The following is a 21,684-nucleotide window of genomic DNA, read 5'->3' on the forward strand; positions in this document are numbered from 1 at the left end:
TTAAAGAGACGGGGACTTTGGTTTAGAAAAGAGGCGACTGAGGGGATATGACTGAGGTCTATGAGATCATGACAGGTATTGGGAACGTGAATAAGGAAAAGTAATGTACTTGTTCCATAACACAAGAACTAGGGGTCACCCAATGCAATGAACAGGCAGCAGGTTTAAAATAAACAAAAGGAAGTTTTTCTTCACTCAGTGCACAGTCAACCTGTGGAACTCCTCGCCAGAGGATGATGTGGAAACCAGGACTTTAATGGGATTCAAAAAAGAGCTAGATAAATTCATGGAGGATTCATCAAGGGCTGTTAGCCAAGCTGGGCAAGGAGGGTGTCTCTGGCCTCTCTTTGTCAGGCTGGGAATGGGCGACAGGGGAGGGATCACTGGATGGTTCCCTGTTCCGTCCCGTCCCTCTGGGGCACCTGGCCTTGGCCACTGTGGGCCGACAGGGCCCTGGGCTGGCTGGGCCTTTGGTCTGACCCAGCTTGGCTGCTCTGACGTTCGTATGGAAAAGAGACAAGTACAGGGGCTGTGACAGGACTATAAAATCTTGGTGGGTGCGCAGAGCGCGAGGCGGGACGTGGGACTCGCCCCTTCCTGCTGCACAAGAGCCGGGGGGCACCTAGCCACAGTGCCAGGCAGCCGGCTGAAAGCAAAGCCACGTCCGGGCTGCTGCACGCAGGGCACTGCCAGCCCAGGGAGCTCCCGGCCCGGGCAGGTGTGAAAGCCACAAGCATGACAGGGCTCGGGGGGGGCAGGGGCGCCCATGGCTGCTAGCCGAGATGGGCAGGGACTCGCATGCCTAGGCCCGGGCTGCCCAAAGCTGGGCGTGGTGCCGCATGGATCGCTCCAGGGTTCCCTCTTCGCTCCCCCTGGACTCCCCGGCGCTGCCCACTGGGGAGGACAGGATCCAGGCCAAGCTTGGCCCAGCAGAGCTGTCCAGGTGCGCGGAGAGTCCCCTGCCAGAACGGCGCCCCTCAAGGCAGCCTTTCCCCAGACCATTCGCTTGCTAGCACTGAGCCTAATTAGGTCAGGGGAGCTTCTCAGGAAGGGCAGCCAGCCGCCTGTGACTGCCCGGGTGTGAGCACAGCCGCCCTGCCGGCGCCCCGCGCGTCAGCAGCCAGCCGCCTGTGACTGCCCGGGTGTGAGCACAGCCGCCCTGCCGGCGCCCCGCGCGTCAGCAGCCAGCCGCTTGTGACTGCCGGGGTGTGAGCACAGCCGCCCTGCCGGCGCCCAGCGCGTCAGCAGCCAGCCGGCTGTGACTGCCCGGGTGTGAGCACAGCCGCCCTGCCGGCGCCCCGCGCGTCAGCAGCCAGCCGGCTGTGACTGCCCGGGTGTGAGCACAGCCGCCCTGCCGGTGCCCAGCGCGTCAGCAGCCAGCCGCCTGTGACTGCCCGGGTGTGAGCACAGCCGCCCTGCCGGCGCCCCGCGCGTCAGCAGCCAGCCGCCTGTGACTGCCCGGGTGTGAGCACAGCCGCCCTGCCGGCGCCCCGCGCGTCAGCAGCCAGCCGCCTGTGACTGCCCGGGTGTGAGCACAGCCGCCCTGCCGGCGCCCCGCGCGTCAGCAGCCAGCCGCCTGTGACTGCCCGGGTGTGAGCACAGCCGCCCTGCCGGCGCCCCGCGCGTCAGCAGCCAGCCGCCTGTGACTGCCCGGGTGTGAGCACAGCCGCCCTGCCGGCGCCCCGCGCGTCAGCAGCCAGCCGCCTGTGACTGCCCGGGTGTGAGCACAGCCGCCCTGCCGGCGCCTCGCGCGTCAGCAGCCAGCCGCCTGTGACTGCCCGGGTGTGAGCACAGCCGCCCTGCCGGCGCCCCGCGCGTCAGCAGCCAGCCGCCTGTGACTGCCCGGGTGTGAGCACAGCCGCCCTGCCGGTGCCCAGCACGTCAGCCGCACTCAGGGGAGCTCTTTCAGGGGTTTCTCTGGCTGTAGTGTTCCTCGTAGCAGCGACGGTTACACTGCGCAGTGCAGGGACGCGCTAACGACCGAGCCGCCCTTTGCTGCTCCGCCTTTGGGCGGGGGTTGGGGGGCGGGCAGGGCTGGGTTCGACTCTTCTCCCCTCCCCCACGCGCGCTTGCAGCCTGGGCAGTGAGCGAAGCCGACCCAGCACCGAGGAGCTGCGCCCACTGGTCCCTGCAGCCTGCCTGGCTTGGCACAGCGCTGGAGGCTGCCAACTCCTTGGGGCAGCCTGGCCCAAGGGGACCTGATCCCGGAGGGCTGGGGCATGTGGCGTTACCCGGAGCTGCATTACCAGCAGGACAGGCCTGTCCCCACGGACTGCTCTGCGTGCGGGTCTCCTGCTCTCCCCGGCTCTCTTGGGGGTGGGTGGGCAAGCTGGGTGTGACGGCGCGGCGGGGCGCCCCGGCCCTGCCCCCCGTCCGCAGCCAGAGGGGATTCTCCGCCGGCCGGGAGAGGAGAAGGTTTAACTGCGTCTCCGACACGGCGCAGCGCAGGGTCCATGCTGACAGGGGCCAGGGCAGAGCCTTAGTCCTCCTGGGGGGGTGTGTCACCCCCTTCCTTGGTCCAGAGCATCCTCACTGCCCTAGCCCCGAGACTGACCCAGCTCCCCGGCCCTGCGCCCAGCCTGGGGCCAGTCCCTGCCTCCCTCCCTCTGTCTCTCTGGGAGCAGGGTTGTTACCTGCCCGGGCTGGGCCGAGGTGTCTGGGCCAATCCACTGGTGGAGTGAGTCAGTGGGACCCACCCAGCGCAGGACACAGCCGGCGGGGACACCGGGCACAGAGCACACAGCCCCCCACTGCGTCACACTGGGACAGGGCGAGCTCCGTGCCGGCCCCCCCATCAGATGCTCAGGCTGGGGGGTCTCTGGAGCTCGGGGCCCAGAGAAGCCAGGAGCCAGCCCTGTGCCTGCGTGTGCCGCCCTGGCCTGGGGCACTGGCAGCGCTCGGCAGGGCCCGGCAGTGGCTGGCGCATGGGGTCGGGGCGCAGAAAGGCAGAGCCGGCCGGGGCGCCTCAGCCCCTCCCCCCGCCTGCTGCGTCTCTGGCAGCGTCCCTGGGCCCTGTGGGTGTCTGGGGATGGCCCCCCCGAAGCCCCTCGCAGGGGAAGTTGAGGCAGGGCTGGCCCCACGGTGTGGGGGGGCTTCCCCGTCAGCACGCGGCCCCGTGCCCGGCACCGTCCCGTTGGAGGCGACCGCCATTTGCCGCCTCCTCCACGTCGCCAATGGAAACGGGGTAATTAGCGGGGAACGAGCCAGGGCCGGACGACTCCACCCTCCCTCGAGCCCCGCTGACCTGTCCCTGCCATCCGTCAGCCCGCGGCACGGCCCCCTCGCCTGCCCCCGGTAATTGCCTGTCTGGGCAGCCTGCTTCCCGGGCCATTTCATGGCCCATTGAGCCCTTTGTTCTGCTCTTGGCTCTCGGATCTGATGCTGGAGCCACCCTCGGGTAGGCAGCGGAGCCGAGAGGGGGCGTGGGCGGGGCCTCGTCTTTTCCCTGGCGCAGTCCTGAGTTCTGCCGGTTCCCCTGCCCTGCAGCGCCTGAGCCACGCTGCAGCCGAGCGTGCGAGATTCCGGTCGGTGCCACGGTCTGAGCGCCCCTCCTGGTGCCGGCATGCCAACCGCGCCGCAGCCGAGCGTGCGAGATGCCGGTCGGTGCCACGGTCTGAGCGCCCCTCCTGGTGCCGGCATGCCAACCGTGCCGCAGCCGAGCGTGCGAGATTCCGGTCGGTGCCACGGTCTGAGCGCCCCTCCTGGTGCCGGCATGCCAACCGTGCTGCAGCCGAGCGTGCGAGATTCCGGTCGGTGCCACGGTCTGAGCGCCCCGTCCTGGTGCCGGCATGCCAACCGTGCTGCAGCCGAGCGTGCGAGATTCCGGTCGGTGCCACGGTCTGAGCGCCCCTCCTGGTGCCGGCATGCCAACCGCGCCGCAGCCGAGCGTGCGAGATGCCGGTCGGTGCCATGGTCTGAGCGCCCCTCCCGGTGCCGGCATGCCAACCGCGCCGCAGCCGAGCGCGCGAGATGCTGGTCATTTGCCACGGTCGGAGCGCCCCTCCCGGTGCCGGCATGCCAACCGCGCCGCAGCCAAGCATGCGAGATGCCGGTCGGTGCCACGGTCTGAGCGCCCTGTCCTGGTGCCGGCATGCCAACCGTGCCGCAGCTGAGCGTGCGAGATGCCGGTCGGTGCCACGGTCTGAGCGCCCAGTCCTGGTGCCGGCATGCCAACCGCGCCGCAGCCGAGCGCGCGAGATGCTGGTCGTTGCCACGGTCGGAGCGCCCCTCCCGGTGCCGGCATGCCAACCGCGCCGCAGCCAAGCATGCGAGATGCCGGTCGGTGCCACGGTCTGAGCGCCCATCCCGGTGCCGGCATGCCAACCGCGCCGCAGCCGAGCGTGCGAGATGCCGGTCGGTGCCATGGTCTGAGCGCCCAGTCCTGGTGCCGGCATGCCAACTGCGCCGCAGCCGAGCGTGCGAGATGCTGGTCATTTGCCACGGTCGGAGCGCCCATCCCGGTGCCGGCATGCCAACCGCGCCGCAGCCGAGCGTGCGAGATGCCGGTCGGTGCCACGGTCTGAGCGCCCCTCCTGGTGCCGGCATGCCAACCGCGCCGCAGCCGAGCGTGCGAGATGCCGGTTGGTGCCACGGTCTGAGCGCCCAGTCCCGGTGCCGGCATGCCAACCGCGCCGCAGCCGAGCGTGCGAGATGCTGGTCGGTGCCACGGTCTGAGCGCCCTGTCCTGGTGCCGGCATGCCAACCGCGCCGCAGCCGAGCGCGCGAGATGCTGGTCGTTGCCACGGTCGGAGCGCCCATCCCGGTGCCAGCATGCCAACCGTGCCGCAGCCGAGCGCGCGAGATGCCAGTTGGTGCCATGGTCTGAGCGCCCCGTCCTGGTGCCGGCATGCCAACCACGCCGCAGCCGAGCGCGCGAGATGCTGGTCGTTGCCACGGTCGGAGCGCCCATCCCGGTGCCGGCATGCCAACCGCGCCGCAGCCGAGCGTGCGAGATGCTGGTCGGTGCCATGGTCGGAGCGCCCATCCCGGTGCCGGCATGCCAACCGCGCCGCAGCCGAGCGTGCGAGATGCTGGTCGGTGCCATGGTCGGAGCGCCCATCCCAGTGCCGGCATGCCAACCTTGCTGAGCCGCTCTGGCCGGGTTCCTGCGTCTCTTCTCTCGGTTCGGCTGTGGGCTCGGGGGCCGGACACGTCCGTGGGGGCACGGCACAGGCTGAGCGCGGCCCCTAGGGAGCGTCTCGAGCGCCCCTCTTGGGCACTGGCCAGGGAGCTGCTGGGCTGAGTTAGAGCGGAGCCTGGCTCATCCTGCCCCGGCCGACATGAGACTCGCCCAGGGCCAGCTGTTCCGGGGGGACTATGACCCGCATGGCGCCACCTTGCTACTGCGGAGCTCTCAGCCCTGGGCCTTGTCTTGCCGTAGCTCTCCCTGCTGGGTTAAAGCGCCTTGTGGGTATTTACAGCCTGCGCCCCCCCAGCCGTCCCCTGCACTCTCGTGGCAAGGCCGCTGTCTGCCCCTTCCGCTCTGGCGGCTCCCTTCTCGCCAAGCGCTTCCTCTTCTTCCCTCTGACCCCGGCCCCAGAGCCCAGCCACGGCCGGCCCCGGGCACCTCACCTCCCAGCACCAGTGCCAGGTGCCCCAGAGGGAGTGACCAGAGCAGGGAGCCATCCAGCATTCCCAGCCTCTGACCATCACAGGCTAGAGACACCCAGAGCAGGGGGGTGCATCCCTGCTAAGGGACCTGTCCTCCAGGAACTTAGCCAGCTCTTTTTTGAACCTTGGTCTTCACACCATCCTCTGGCGAGGAGTTCCACAGGTTGACTGTGTGAGAAAAACTGCCTGGTGTTCATTCTAAATCTGCTGCCCATTCATTTCATTTGGGGACCCTCATTCTTGTGTTCTAAGGAGTAAAGAGCATTTCTGTACCTGCCTTTTGCACCCCAGGCGTGATTTTATAGCCCCCGTCATAGCTCCCCGTGAGTGGTTTCCCTCCAGGTGGCAGCCCTGCCACCCCCCTCCGCATGTTTGTTGCCTTTTTCTGCCCCCGTCCCAAAGCCAAGGTGTGTGTCTGGGGAGGCGGCCAGGCCTGCGCAGCGTTCACGGTGGGGGCGGCCCATGGCGCTGGCGGAGGCAGTCAGACAGTCTCTGGGGCGTTACCGCAGGCTTTGAAGCTGCCCTGGGCCCCCCCAGGGTCAGACCTGCCCGAGGGGGGCTCCCTGCTGACAGCAGCCGCTCTGCCCGTTTCGTGCCCAGGCGAGCTGGCCAACCTGACCGCAGCAGCCCGCGCGCCGTGTCCCTCGCTGGCTGGGACAGCCCGGGCGCGAAGGAGGCAGGGGAGGCCGCGGGGGACGGTACTCGCTGGGCGCTTTTGCTGCGGCGGCGCTCGGCACGCTGTCGCCGGGGGTACCGAGGGGGGGCAGTGCGTCCCAGCAGCACGGGGGCGCTCTCTGCAGGTGGCCACGGCCCCGCTGCCCCAGAGCTCTCTGCAAGCCGGCGGCCTCGGCTGGATTCCCTCGGCGTCTCCTCCGCACGGAGCAAATCTGCAATTCCCAGCCCGCTGCTCCCGGCCGCCCCAGATGCTGTCTATCTGTCGCCATGGCAACGCTCTTTCCCCGCGGCGTTCCCGGCTGGAAAAATATTAGTTTAAGGCCGATGTCGTGTTTGTCTTGCCGGAGCCGGAGCCGGGGCTGGGGGCTGGGGGCGGAGGCCGCTGTCCCCGCGTCGGGGCACGAGAGAGCGAAGCCGCTGGCTGGTGTCCGGGGTGTCAGAGTGTCCCGGGAAGTCTGAGCTGTGCCTGGTTTGCTTCTCTTTGTCTCCCGTGAGCGGCCGCGTGGTCCCCCCGCAGGGCTCTCGGCCTCGCCGCAGCGGACCCGGGTGCGAGGCGACTCCGGCCGTGACGGGACGCCTGTGCAGAATGGGGTTGTTGTTTAGGGTGGTGCTTCCCCGTGCCGCACGCCCGGCCTTGGCAGCGCGTTCTACTGGGCACCCTCTGCGCTCCTCACCGACCCAGCCGCCAGCCTGCTCCAAACGCCCGGGACCTGGGAGAGAATCCCCGTCGGCAGTAGAGGGATGCTGGTGTCCGGGGGAGCAGTTCCGTGTCCATCCTGCAGGGGGTGTTCAGTCTTTGCAGGGCCCCGCTGGGCCGCTGGCCGGGCAGATGCAGAGCCAAGTCCCTGCCCCAAAGAGCTGGCAGAGCACGTGTCAGACGGAGGGGCAGGGACGGATCTGGGCGGGTTTTGGGGAGGGGCTTGGAGGGCGGCACTGAGGGTGGCGTTGCCCATGTCCACAGGGAGCTTCTCCCCAGGGTGAGGAGCAGCCAGGCAGGAAACCAAGTGCTTGTTTGAAAATAACGAAGGTGTTCATGTGCGCACGCAGGTACGCAAACACACACACATAAACACACGCATGCACGCAAACACACGCACACGCATGCACGCAAACACACGCACATGCATGCACGCAAACACGCACACACACGCAAACACTGAAGCATGCACACAAACACGCACATGCATGCACACAAACACGCACACACACAAACACTGAAGCATGCACACAAACGCACACACGCAGGCAAACACATGCACTCAAATGCACATGTGCACAAACACATGCATGCACATGTGTGCAGACAAGCAGGCATGCAAACACACACAAACACATGCATATGTGTGCATGCAAACACATGCTAACACAAGTTCATGGGTACAAACATGCACACAAATACGCACATGCATGCACAACTACATGCAAACACATGTACACAAACACACTTACGCATGTGCAACCACACACACGTGCAAACACACACTCCAGCGGCTGATGACAGTATTTACATTTACTTCTAATTTCAGGCTCCCTTTCTGTCCATGTTTCCTGCCTCTTTGGTTCCCGCTGAGGGTAGGAGGCAGCGTCTCTGCCCAGGGTAGTGCCTCTCCGCTGGGGTCTCTCCTGGACTCCCCGGGGGGTGGAGCCCCACAGGTTGGGGCGGGCGAGCGTTGGGAGGGCTCCAGGGAAGGGGGGCTCTGGCCAGGCTGCGGGGCGGCTGCCTTAGGGGAGGCAGGGCCGTCTCGAGCGGGGTGTGTGCTGTGCAGGCTCCATGGTGGCTGGGAGCAGGGGGGGATGGGTGTGATGGCGCGTCGGGGTCCCCCTGGTCCTGCACCCCAGTAGCAGTAAGAACAGACTCCGCCAGCCAGTAGAACGGGGGGGTTATTGCTCCTCCGGGTACAGCCCGGCACAGACGGGACGTGGGTACTGGAGTCAGGGCCAGGCAGCCTCAGCCCCCTGGGGTTAGGGGTCCATCGCCCCCCATAGGCCCTCAGCTTAGGCTGTTCCCTTCATGGTTCCCAGCCACCACTGCCCCCTCCCCCGAAACCTGGTGTCCGTCTCCGCCTCCCTCCCTTTGTCTCTCCCTGGGAAGAGCCTTGTTCCCTGCCCAGGCTGGGCCGGGGTGTCTGGGCCATACACAGGTGGGGGAGTCCGTGGGAATCACAGCCCAGCGCTGGGGACCCGGGTATGGACCCCGCCGTGCCGGTGTGAGGGCGCGGGCCCCGCCGTACGGACCCCGCCGAGCCGGTCTGAGGGCGCGGGCCCCGCCGTACGGACCCCGCCGAGCCGGTCTGGGGGCGCAGGCCCCGCCGTACGGACCCCGCCGAGCCGGTCTGAGGGCGCGGGCCCCGCCGTACGGACCCCGCCGAGCCGGTCTGAGGGCGCGGGCCCCGCCGTACGGACCCCGCCGAGCCGGTCTGGGGGCGCAGGCCCCGCCGTACGGACCCCGCCGAGCCGGTCTGAGGGCGCGGGCCCCGCCGTACGGACCCCGCCGAGCCGGTCTGGGGGCGCGGGCCCCGCCGTACGGACCCCGCCGTGCCGGTCTGGGGGCTCAGGCCCCGCCGTATGGACCCCGCCGAGCCGGTCTGAGGGCGCGGGCCCCGCCGTACGGACCCCGCCGAGCCGGTCTGGGGGCGCGGGCCCCGCCGTACGGACCCCGCCGAGCCGGTCTGAGGGCGCAGGCCCCGCCGTACGGACCCCGCCGAGCCGGTCTGGGGGCTCAGGCCCCGCCGTACGGACCCCGCCGAGCCGGTCTGGGGGCTCAGGCCCCGCCGTATGGACCCCGCCGAGCCGGTCTGAGGGCGCGGGCCCCGCCGTACGGACCCCGCCGAGCCGGTCTGAGGGCGCGGGCCCCGCCGTACGGACCCCGCCGAGCCGGTCTGGGGGCGCGGGCCCCGCCGTACGGACCCTGCCGAGCCGGTCTGAGGGCGCGGGCCCCGCCGTACGGACCCCGCCGAGCCGGTCTGAGGGCGCAGGCCCCGCCGTACGGACCCCGCCGAGCCGGTCTGGGGGCTCAGGCCCCGCCGTATGGACCCCGCCGAGCCGGTCTGAGGGCGCGGGCCCCGCCGTACGGACCCCGCCGAGCCGGTCTGAGGGCGCGGGCCCCGCCGTACGGACCCCGCCGAGCCGGTCTGAGGGCGCAGGCCCCGCCGTACGGACCCCGCCGAGCCGGTCTGAGGGCGCGGGCCCCGCCGTACGGACCCCGCCGAGCCGGTCTGAGGGCGCAGGCCCCGCCGTACGGACCCCGCCGAGCCGGTCTGGGGGCGCAGGCCCCGCCGTACGGACCCCGCCGAGCCGGTCTGGGGGCGCGGGCCCCGCCGTACGGACCCCGCCGAGCCGGTCTGGGGGCTCGGGCCCCGCCGTACGGACCCCGCCGAGCCGGTCTGGGGGCGCGGGCCCCGCCGTACGGACCCCGCCGAGCCGGTCTGGGGGCTCGGGCCCCGCCGTACGGACCCCGCCGAGCCGGTCTGGGGGCGCGGGCCCCGCCGTACGGACCCCGCCGAGCCGGTCTGGGGGCGCAGGCCCCGCCGTACGGACCCCGCCGAGCCGGTCTGGGGGCGCGGGCCCCGCCGTACGGACCCCGCCGAGCCGGTCTGGGGGCTCGGGCCCCGCCGTACGGACCCCGCCGAGCCGGTCTGGGGGCGCAGGCCCCGCCGTACGGACCCCACCGAGCCGGTCTGGGGGCGCAGGCCCCGCCGTACGGACCCCGCCGAGCCGGTCTGGGGGCGCGGGCCCCGCCGTACGGACCCCGCCGAGCCGGTCTGAGGGCGCAGGCCCCGCCGTACGGACCCCGCCGAGCCGGTCTGGGGGCTCAGGCCCCGCCGTATGGACCCCGCCGAGCCGGTCTGAGGGCGCGGGCCCCGCCGTACGGACCCCGCCGAGCCGGTCTGGGGGCGCAGGCCCCGCCGTACGGACCCCGCCGAGCCGGTCTGAGGGCGCAGGCCCCGCCGTACGGACCCCGCCGAGCCGGTCTGGGGGCTCAGGCCCCGCCGTACGGACCCCGCCGAGCCGGTCTGAGGGCGCGGGCCCCGCCGTATGGACCCCGCCGAGCCGGTCTGGGGGCTCAGTCCCCGCCGTACGGACCCCGCCGTGCCGGTCTGAGGGCGCAGGCCCCGCCGTACGGACCCCGCCGAGCCGGTCTGAGGGCGCGGGCCCCGCCGTACGGACCCCGCCGAGCCGGTCTGGGGGCTCAGGCCCCGCCGTATGGACCCCGCCGAGCCGGTCTGAGGGCGCGGGCCCCGCCGTACGGACCCCGCCGAGCCGGTCTGAGGGCGCGGGCCCCGCCGTACGGACCCTGCCGAGCCGGTCTGGGGGCGCGGGCCCCGCCGTACGGACCCCGCCGAGCCGGTCTGGGGGCTCAGGCCCCGCCGTATGGACCCCGCCGAGCCGGTCTGAGGGCGCGGGCCCCGCCGTACGGACCCCGCCGAGCCGGTCTGAGGGCGCGGGCCCCGCCGTACGGACCCCGCCGAGCCGGTCTGAGGGCGCAGGCCCCGCCGTACGGACCCCGCCGAGCCGGTCTGAGGGCGCGGGCCCCGCCGTACGGACCCCGCCGTGCCGGTCTGAGGGCGCAGGCCCCGCCGTACGGACCCCGCCGAGCCGGTCTGAGGGCGCAGGCCCCGCCGTACGGACCCCGCCGAGCCGGTCTGAGGGCGCGGGCCCCGCCGTACGGACCCCGCCGTGCCGGTCTGAGGGCGCAGGCCCCGCCGTACGGACCCCGCCGTGCCGGTCTGGGGGCGCAGGCCCCGCCGTACGGACCCCGCCGAGCCGGTCTGGGGGCGCGGGCCCCGCCGTACGGACCCCGCCGAGCCGGTCTGGGGGCGCGGGCCCCGCCGTACGGACCCCGCCGTGCCGGTCTGGGGGCTCAGGCCCCGCCGTACGGACCCCGCCGAGCCGGTCTGGGGGCGCAGGCCCCGCCGTACGGACCCCGCCGAGCCGGTCTGAGGGCGCAGGCCCCGCCGTACGGACCCCGCCGAGCCGGTCTGGGGGCGCAGGCCCCGCCGTACGGACCCCGCCGAGCCGGTCTGAGGGCGCGGGCCCCGCCGTACGGACCCCGCCGAGCCGGTCTGAGGGCGCGGGCCCCGCCGTACGGACCCCGCCGAGCCGGTCTGGGGGCGCGGGCCCCGCCGTACGGACCCCGCCGAGCCGGTCTGGGGGCGCAGGCCCCGCCGTACGGACCCCGCCGAGCCGGTCTGGGGGCGCAGGCCCCGCCGTACGGACCCCGCCGAGCCGGTCTGAGGGCGCGGGCCCCGCCGTACGGACCCCGCCGAGCCGGTCTGGGGGCGCGGGCCCCGCCGTACGGACCCCGCCGAGCCGGTCTGGGGGCTCAGGCCCCGCCGTACGGACCCCGCCGAGCCGGTCTGGGGGCGCAGGCCCCGCCGTACGGACCCCACCGAGCCGGTCTGGGGGCGCAGGCCCCGCCGTACGGACCCCGCCGAGCCGGTCTGGGGGCGCGGGCCCCGCCGTACGGACCCCGCCGAGCCGGTCTGAGGGCGCAGGCCCCGCCGTACGGACCCCGCCGAGCCGGTCTGGGGGCTCAGGCCCCGCCGTACGGACCCCGCCGAGCCGGTCTGAGGGCGCGGGCCCCGCCGTATGGACCCCGCCGAGCCGGTCTGAGGGCGCGGGCCCCGCCGTATGGACCCCGCCGAGCCGGTCTGAGGGCGCGGGCCCCGCCGTACGGACCCCGCCGAGCCGGTCTGGGGGCGCAGGCCCCGCCGTACGGACCCCGCCGAGCCGGTCTGAGGGCGCAGGCCCCGCCGTACGGACCCCGCCGAGCCGGTCTGAGGGCGCAGGCCCCGCCGTACGGACCCCGCCGAGCCGGTCTGGGGGCGCGGGCCCCGCCGTACGGACCCTGCCGAGCCGGTCTGGGGGCGCGGGCCCCGCCGTACGGACCCCGCCGAGCCGGTCTGGGGGCTCAGGCCCCGCCGTATGGACCCCGCCGAGCCGGTCTGAGGGCGCGGGCCCCGCCGTACGGACCCCGCCGAGCCGGTCTGGGGGCGCGGGCCCCGCCGTACGGACCCCGCCGAGCCGGTCTGGGGGCTCAGTCCCCGCCGTACGGACCCCGCCGAGCCGGTCTGGGGGCGCAGGCCCCGCCGTACGGACCCCGCCGAGCCGGTCTGGGGGCGCAGGCCCCGCCGTACGGACCCTGCCGAGCCGGTCTGGGGGCGCGGGCCCCGCCGTACGGACCCCGCCGAGCCGGTCTGAGGGCGCGGGCCCCGCCGTACGGACCCCGCCGAGCCGGTCTGAGGGCGCAGGCCCCGCCGTACGGACCCCGCCGAGCCGGTCTGGGGGCGCAGGCCCCGCCGTACGGACCCCGCCGAGCCGGTCTGGGGGCGCGGGCCCCGCCGTACGGACCCCGCCGAGCCGGTCTGAGGGCGCGGGCCCCGCCGTACGGACCCTGCCGAGCCGGTCTGGGGGCGCAGGCCCCGCCGTACGGACCCCGCCGTGCCGGTCTGGGGGCGCAGGCCCCGCCGTACGGACCCCGCCGAGCCGGTCTGGGGGCGCAGGCCCCGCCGTACGGACCCCGCCGAGCCGGTCTGGGGGCGCAGGCCCCGCCGTATGGACCCCGCCGAGCCGGTCTGGGGGCGCAGGCCCCGCCGTACGGACCCCGCCGAGCCGGTCTGGGGGCGCGGGCCCCGCCGTACGGACCCCGCCGAGCCGGTGTGAGGGCGCAGGCCCCGCCGTACGGACCCCGCCGAGCCGGTGTGAGGGCGCAGGCCCCGCCGTACGGACCCCGCCGAGCCGGTCTGAGGGCGCGGGCCCCGCCGTACGGACCCCGCCGTGCCGGTCTGGGGGCTCAGGCCCCGCCGTACGGACCCCGCCGAGCCGGTGTGAGGGCGCGGGCCCCGCCGTACGGACCCCGCCGAGCCGGTCTGGGGGCTCAGGCCCCGCCGTACGGACCCCGCCGAGCCGGTCTGGGGGCGCAGGCCCCGCCGTACGGACCCCACCGAGCCGGTCTGGGGGCGCAGGCCCCGCCGTACGGACCCCGCCGAGCCGGTCTGGGGGCGCGGGCCCCGCCGTACGGACCCCGCCGAGCCGGTCTGAGGGCGCAGGCCCCGCCGTACGGACCCCGCCGAGCCGGTCTGGGGGCTCAGGCCCCGCCGTACGGACCCCGCCGAGCCGGTCTGAGGGCGCGGGCCCCGCCGTATGGACCCCGCCGAGCCGGTCTGAGGGCGCGGGCCCCGCCGTATGGACCCCGCCGAGCCGGTCTGAGGGCGCGGGCCCCGCCGTACGGACCCCGCCGAGCCGGTCTGGGGGCGCAGGCCCCGCCGTACGGACCCCGCCGAGCCGGTCTGAGGGCGCAGGCCCCGCCGTACGGACCCCGCCGAGCCGGTCTGGGGGCGCGGGCCCCGCCGTACGGACCCTGCCGAGCCGGTCTGGGGGCGCGGGCCCCGCCGTACGGACCCCGCCGAGCCGGTCTGGGGGCTCAGGCCCCGCCGTATGGACCCCGCCGAGCCGGTCTGAGGGCGCGGGCCCCGCCGTACGGACCCCGCCGAGCCGGTCTGGGGGCGCGGGCCCCGCCGTACGGACCCTGCCGAGCCGGTCTGGGGGCGCGGGCCCCGCCGTACGGACCCCGCCGAGCCGGTCTGGGGGCTCAGGCCCCGCCGTATGGACCCCGCCGAGCCGGTCTGAGGGCGCGGGCCCCGCCGTACGGACCCCGCCGAGCCGGTCTGGGGGCGCGGGCCCCGCCGTACGGACCCCGCCGAGCCGGTCTGGGGGCTCAGTCCCCGCCGTACGGACCCCGCCGAGCCGGTCTGGGGGCGCAGGCCCCGCCGTACGGACCCCGCCGAGCCGGTCTGGGGGCGCAGGCCCCGCCGTACGGACCCTGCCGAGCCGGTCTGGGGGCGCGGGCCCCGCCGTACGGACCCCGCCGAGCCGGTCTGAGGGCGCAGGCCCCGCCGTACGGACCCCGCCGAGCCGGTCTGAGGGCGCAGGCCCCGCCGTACGGACCCCGCCGAGCCGGTCTGGGGGCGCAGGCCCCGCCGTACGGACCCCGCCGAGCCGGTCTGGGGGCGCGGGCCCCGCCGTACGGACCCCGCCGAGCCGGTCTGGGGGCGCAGGCCCCGCCGTACGGACCCCGCCGAGCCGGTCTGGGGGCGCGGGCCCCGCCGTACGGACCCCGCCGAGCCGGTCTGGGGGCGCAGGCCCCGCCGTACGGACCCCGCCGAGCCGGTCTGGGGGCGCAGGCCCCGCCGTACGGACCCCGCCGAGCCGGTCTGGGCGCGGGCCCCGCCGTATGGACCCCGCCGAGCCGGTCTGGGGGCGCAGGCCCCGCCGTACGGACCCCGCCGAGCCGGTCTGGGGGCGCGGGCCCCGCCGTACGGACCCCGCCGTGCCGGTCTGAGGGCGCGGGCCCCGCCGTACGGACCCCGCCGAGCCGGTCTGGGGGCGCGGGCCCCGCCGTACGGACCCCGCCGAGCCGGTGTGAGGGCGCAGGCCCCGCCGTACGGACCCCGCCGAGCCGGTGTGAGGGCGCGGGCCCCGCCGTATGGACCCCGCCGAGCCGGTCTGAGGGCGCAGGCCCCGCCGTATGGACCCCGCCGAGCCGGTGTGAGGGCGCGGGCCCCGCCGTATGGACCCCGCCGAGCCGGTCTGAGGGCGCAGGCCCCGCCGTATGGACCCCGCCGAGCCGGTGTGAGGGCGCGGGCCCCGCCGTATGGACCCCGCCGAGCCGGTCTGAGGGCGCGGGCCCTGCTGTAGGGACCCCGCGGTGTCTAACTGGGGGGCCGTGTATGCGCCTTGCCACCGCATCCCATTCCAAACTGCTTTGCCCCCAGGGAGCCTGCTGCCGGAGCCCAGCGTTGGCTGGGGGTGGATAAGGGGCCGTCCCGCCAGACCCACGCGGGGCTGCAACCCCCCCTGCTCGGGGCCCTTTGGAGACGCCCTCCCTCCGGGGCAGTGGCCGCGGTGGCGGGTGCGGAGCCGGGACGTGGGCTCTGGGCTTTCGGCCCCTGTCCAGCCCCTTTGTCCTGTTCCCCAGCGCACGGGGAAGGGGGCTGGCGTCCTCCCGCCTCTGGGGGTCTCTGGGCTCTGCCCCTCTCGCTGACCCCCCTCCTCTCCGCAGGGAGCTGAATGGGAACAACATCACCCGCATCGGCAGGAGCGACTTCTCGGGGCTGAAGCAGCTGCGTGTCCTGTGAGTCCCTGCCCCTGCCACGGGGGGGGGGGGGTTGCTATTCTGCAGCCCATGGGCCGGGGGCAGGCGGCTGGGTGGGGGGCGGCAGGCCCTCAGCAGAGCTGGGCTCCCAGGAGGGCCCTGCCATGGGAGCAGGATGGGAAGGGGCCAGAGGCCGCGGGGGGTGGGCGAGGGCTCCGGCAGGGAAGGGGCTGGGACGCAAGAGAGCGGCTGCAGGAGGGCCCTGCCCCAGGCGACTGTCTGGCCCCCCAGGGTGCTGCCTGTGTGGGGCGGGGGCAGGGCCGATGGCCGGGGACCGGGCTGGGGGCTGGACCGGCGCGGCCCCTCCGGAGCGAACGCGAACCTGGTGCCGAGGAGCAGCCGTGCGGCCCCAGGGCTGGCGGGCGCCCGGGCTCGGTGGCTGGGAGCCGGGTGCCGGAGGGGCCCGGAGAATGTCTGACCAAAGCCGCCTGCCCCGGAGCTGGCTGGCCACCCCGCCGGGAGGGACCCTGCCCCAGACGGGGACGTGGCCATTGCCCCTGGGAGGAGCGGGCCCCGCCGCCGTGGCAGCCCTCACCCCGTGTGCCTCCCTTGCAGGCAGCTGATGGAAAACCAGATCAGCGCCGTGGAGCGCGGAGCCTTTGATGACCTGAGGGAGCTGGAGCGGCTGTGAGTGCCTGGGGGCGGCGGGGGCGGCCGGGGGAGAGCCTGGTGCTACAGGACCGTGGCAGCCAGCAGACGGGTGGGTGGCCAGCCGGGGTGGGCAGTGGCTGGCGTGGGGAACACGGCTGCAGGGCCAGGAGGGGCACCGGGCTGCTCCGAAGAACCGTGCGGGGAGGGGGCGGGGTGAAGGAGGGGGCGGGGTGAGCCGGGGGAGGGTGGCGCTCGAGGGCCGGGCGGGCGCCGCGCTGGGGGTGGGCCCCGCTCTCTTGCTCGCACTGGACGGCTGGGGGTCCGACCTTTCACCCCCAGCCACGGAGCTGCCCACGCCCGCCCGCCTGCCCGCCCGCCCGCAGACCTTCCCAAGCTGCTGCCACGTCCCTCGGGGGCCAGACCTCCCTGGGGTGGGTTCCTGCACTGTGTGCCAGCCAGCCCCGGGCACAGCCGGAGCCTCCCCTAGCATCCCTCCCGGGCAGTGCACAGCACCCGCAGCACCGTGAGCCCGCAGGACGCTCAGGCCTGCTCGGGGCTGGGCCGGGCAGCCTCCCAGGTGCACCAGCCGGAATCAGGCCGGACGCTCCTCGGGGAGCAGACCTGGCTCGTTCCCGGGGGTGCCCCGCCGTGACTCAGCAGGGGCCTGGCCCCTCTCCCAGGACGCCTCCATCGCGACAACAAACCCCACGGCAGCCAGGCTCCGCGCCCGGGTCAACCACAACGTTCCTTCTGATTTTTCCCATCTACGTGCGGAATCAATTTTGTTATGTGCCAGCGCACTGCCAGTAGAAACAGGCTGCCGGCGGTGGGCACTCTGCCAGCCAGACTCTCTCCCGAGTGGGCACCGCCCTGCGCCGAGCCTGGGCTGCACGTGCCGGCTGCTCTGAATGAGACGTAACGCCGCACCCCTCCCCCCAATTTCCAGAGCCCCGTGGGGACGCGCCGTCGCTGGTGCTCTCCAGGCGAGAGCCGTGGCGCCCAACCTGTTTGCCACGTGGGCTGCCTGTGCAGCAGTGCGCTGGGCGGCCCCCGTCCCCACGCCCTGTGTGGCCCGGCGGGCGCTGCCGGGCTGGGGGAGAGACCCAATGGACTGTGAGCTCCATGGGCTGCTGTAGGCACCTCGCTGCCGGCCACGGCTCCCACGCCGGGACGTGCCCGGGCAAGGCTGCCGTTTCTGAAGCCGCCCCGTTTACTCAGGGTCACTCTTGTGCCCGGAGAAGGAGCATCGCCGGGCCTGCCAGGAGCGGCTGGCAGCAGCACGTGCTGGGCCGCTGACTGCCAGGGCCGGGGAGCGCCGGCGGGAGGCCGTACGGAGCGCGGCCCTGGGCTTTGTCGCGGAGGGAGCCGTGCCGACGCCGAGCGACAGGCTGAATAGAAGGGCTCAGGGCTGGAGCCTGCCGGGGCTGGCAGGAGACCACGGCTCAGACGTTGCTGGGCTCCGAGGGCTGCAGGGCGAGCTGCTGAAAGCCAGGCCACGTAGTTCGGTGCTTGTGTCCGGCTGCCAGAGCCCTCCTCGGAAAATCGGGTAGCACCCGGAGGGGCATGGGCAGGGCGTCTGGCAGGGCCCTCCGCTAGCTACGGACCAGCCGCCGGCTCCTCGGACCGGGGGAAAGGCCCGATCGTGGCCCAGGAATGCGAGTTACTCGGCCAGCGCCCGGACGGCGAACCTGGGCCCTTCCAGCCTCTGGCTCCCTCCACTTCCCTCTCGCTGGAGCCACCCTCGGGTCCGGTCCCCGGGGCTGAGCCGGGCTGGGATCTTCGCCTTCCTCCTTGCCAGTGCGACTCCCTGTAACTCTCTGTCTCCCCCTCCCAGACGGCTGAATCGGAACCAGCTGCACACGCTGCCGGAGCTTCTGTTCCAGCACAACCAGGCCCTGGCACGACTGTGAGTACCCCTCCCTCGAGGGCCTGTCCTCGGCCTTCCGGCTGGCTCCGGTGGGCTCTGGCTCTGGTGGGCTCTGGCTCGCCACACAGTCTCTGCTGGCCTCCTGGGGGCCGGTTCCGGACGCGCCGCGCTCCTGGGGGCCGGTTCCGGACGCGCTGCGCTCCTGGGGGCCGGTTCCGGACGCGCCGCGCTCCTGGGGGCCGGTTCCGGACGCGCCGCGCTCCTGGGGGCCGGGTTCCGGACGCGCCGCGCTCCTGGGGGCCGGGTTCCGGACGCGCCGCGCTCCTGGGGGCCGGTTCCGGACGCGCCGCGCTCCTGGGGGCCGGTTCCGGACGCGCCGCGCTCCTGGGGGCCGGGTTCCGGACGCGCCGCGCTCCTGGGGGCCGGGTTCCGGACGCGCCGCGCTCCTGGGGGCCGGTTCCGGACGCGCCGCGCTCCTGGGGGCCGGTTCCGGACGTGCCGCGCTCCTGGGGGCCGGTTCCGGACGCGCCGCGCTCCTGGGGACCGTTTCTCCGCACAGGCTGGGCCCTGCTCCCCCTCCAGGTGTGGCGCCGGGGGGAGGGGCTGGAAGATGACTTCCTCCGTTTTGTGTGGGAGAGAAAAGGAGCAGAGACGAGGCGGCCTGTGCCAAGCGCCCGGAAAGGGCCATTTCTGAGGCCGCCGTTACTATGGCGCCCAATGCCTCCATCTGGCGCCTTGCCATCGGTCAGCGGCTCCGCTCCGGGTAGCTCCTTCCCCTCGGAGACGCTCGCCCGGGGGAAGGGCTGCAGGGCTGCGGCTGTCCCGGGGGCCAGTCCATGCTGAGTGGACGCCGGGTTCGACGTCCCTGTCTCCCCGGTCTGGGAGCGCCCGGATTCGTCCCCCTCCCCAGGCCACAGCGACCGGAGAGGGAAACCGAGGCAGCCCCCTCCAGCTGCGGGGCTGGGCAGCAACCCCCCGGCGCGGTTAACGGGCTGCATTGGGGCTGGGGGGAATGCTGGCGAGCCAGAGGCCCGGTTGGGCCTAGCCAGCACGTGCCCTGCCGGATTTGGATGGCGTCGGTGGCGTCGGGGGACTGACGTTGGAGGGGAGCAGCAGGGAGAGGGGGTCGGGTTTGCGCTATGACGTGCGCAGCGTCTCTCTTCTGACAAATGTTCCAGCCGCCCGGCCTGCTGCCCATCACTGTGGCATCGGGGCGCCACGTCCCTCGGGGACTCCACCGAGCTTCGGGCATGTCTCATGACTCGGCGGGAGGGGTTGTGCTTTCTAAGCTGGTGTTAGCTGCCCTGGGGCGGCTGGGTTTGCCCTGGGCTGCGGTAGTCGGGGCGGGTTGGGCGCTGTGGGTGACTGGGATCTCAGAACCGTTCCTGGGGGGCGGGGGGAGCCTTTTAACAGAGCAATTAAACATTCTCAGTAATAATCATCCCCTGATCTGCATCCAGCTTCCCTGGCACATAAACACCAGATGCTCCTGGGATTCTGGCCACGGGCTGGCTGGGCGCACGCCGGCTGTCTCTGAGGCGGGGGCGCCTGGAGCCCGAGTCACACGGTGCCGGCCTGCAGTGGCGCTCGCTCCCTCGTGGCTTGGTGCCGCCGTCGGCAGGCTGGCTGGCTTGGGCAGAGCGCGGGGCTGGGTTCCTGGCGGCTCCCTGTGAGACCTCAGGCAAGTCCCTTGTCTCACCTGGCGGGGCCGGGGGTCCCTGCCTCGCAGGGCGGGCGGGGGTAGGGCCCCCGGGTGGGCGCGACGATGCTGGGGGAGCCAGCGCCAGCACTTTGGAATAGGCGCCTCCCTCCGCAGGACCGGTCTCCGGCGTCCGTCCCACGTGTCCTCGAGGGTTACAGCCAGCCTGGGCTGCCAGCGTGGAGGATGCGGAACGGTGGATCCGTGCCCGAAATTGGCATATGTGGTGGCAGCTGATGGTGCATCCTTCCAATGAATTAGGGGTTGGCATTTCTCTCGGGCTCCGCTCTGCCACGTGGGTGCTGCCTCAGAGGCCCCATTACGTAAACCCGGCAGGGCGGTGCGTGTAGAACCAGAGCGTTTCCGTGGCCCGGTGCTAGTTTGGAGAGCAGGCGCCGGAGCAAAGTGCCCCCGAAGGATGGAGGAGGCGGGGATGGTGAGAGCCATCCTGGTGCCTCGCTGTATTTTTAGTGTGTCGCTTGGCTGCGGTGCTCCCCTCCCCCCCCACGGTCCCTGCGGGGTGAGCCGGGGCTCAGCCGCACGGCGCTGCTGGCAGCCTGAGCCCCAGGCACACGGACTCAGAGCTGGGCTCCCGGCCGGGCTAGCAAACCTGATCCACGTCTGTGGCCAAGGCCGTGCCACGACCACGACCACGACCACGCAGGGGACTGGACCTCCGGCTGGCCCTGGCTTTGAGCCCCCTGGGAACGAGAGGCCGGAGCCGCCGGAGCCGGCCCCGGGATGCAAGCGCAGGGCCCTTGCTGAAAGGAGCCTTCGCCCCGAGCTCTCGGAGCAGGCAGGGCCGTCGGCTCGCCACGCCCCACGCACTCCTCCCCGGGCTGCCGGCTCGCCACGCCCCACGCACTCCGCCCCAGGCTGCCGGCTCGCCACGCCCCACGCACTCCGCCCCAGGCTGCCGGCTCGCCACGCCCCACGCACTCCGCCCCGAGCTGCCGGCTCGCCACGCCCCACGCACTCCACCCCGGGCTGCCGGCTCGCCACGCCCCACGCACTCCGCCCCGAGCTGCCGGCTCACCACGCCCCACGCACTCCGCCCCGAGCTGCCGGCTCGCCACGCCCCACGCACTCCTCCCCGGGCTGCCGGCTCGCCACGCCCCACGCACTCCGCCCCAGGCTGCCGGCTCGCCACGCCCCACGCCCCATGCACTCCGCCCCGGGCTGCCGGCTCGCCACGCCCCACGCACTCCTCCCCGGGCTGCCGGCTCGCCACGCCCCACGCACTCCGCCCCAGGCTGCCGGCTCGCCACGCCCCACGCCCCACGCACTCCGCCCCGGGCTGCCGGCTCGCCACGCCCCACGCACTCCTCCCCGGGCTGCCGGCTCGCCACGCCCCACGCACTCCGCCCCAGGCTGCCGGCTCGCCACGCCCCACGCCCCATGCACTCCGCCCCGGGCTGCCGGCTCGCCACGCCCCACGCACTCCTCCCCGGGCTGCCGGCTCGCCACGCCCCACGCCCCACGCACTCCGCCCCGGGCTGCCGGCTCGCCACGCCCCACGCCCCACGCACTCCGCCCCGGGTTGCCGGCTCGCCACGCCCCACGCACTCCGCCCCAGGCTGCCGGCTCGCCACGCCCCACGCACTCCTCCCCGGGCTGCCGGCTCGCCACGCCCCACGCCCCACGCACTCCGCCCCGGGCTGCCGGCTCGCCACGCCCCACGCCCCACGCACTCCGCCCCGGGCTGCCGGCTCGCCACGCCCCACGCCCCACGCACTCCGCCCCGGGCTGCCGGCTCGCCACGCCCCACGCACTCCGCCCCGGGCTGCCGGCTCACCACGCCCCACGCACTCTGCCTCGGGCTGCCGGGAGGGCTCAGGGCCAGTGGCTGGGGACAGCCAGGGCTGCTGCCTCCTGCTGGCTGCTGGTCAGGGCCAGCCCGGGCCTGGGCTTGGACCGGTTCCTGGCTTCCCTCCCACGCCCCGGCGAGTGGTTCCCTGTGCCCTCAGCCAGGCACCGGTCTGTGGCTCCCGGACCCCCGGTCAGGCTGTGGGCGTTGCTGGAGGCTGGGGGCAGACAGCCATCGGGTGGGGGCAGGGCTAGCGCAGGGAGGGGTTGGAGATCCAGCGG

General features: G+C 73.7%; 1 protein-coding gene across 1 annotated transcript in view; it reads left to right on the plus strand.

Moving 5' to 3' along the window:
* SLIT1 (slit guidance ligand 1) overlaps window positions 1-21,684 on the plus strand; it is an 85,186-nt gene that overhangs the window by 3,970 nt on the left and 59,532 nt on the right. The window contains 3 exon segments of the mRNA XM_075934482.1: window positions 15,347-15,418; window positions 15,995-16,066; window positions 17,865-17,936. Of these exon segments, the coding sequence (XP_075790597.1) occupies window positions 15,347-15,418; window positions 15,995-16,066; window positions 17,865-17,936 (216 nt within the window).

This window comes from Pelodiscus sinensis, chromosome 8 (assembly GCF_049634645.1).
Source record: "Pelodiscus sinensis isolate JC-2024 chromosome 8, ASM4963464v1, whole genome shotgun sequence".
Lineage (NCBI taxonomy): Eukaryota > Metazoa > Chordata > Testudines > Trionychidae > Pelodiscus > Pelodiscus sinensis.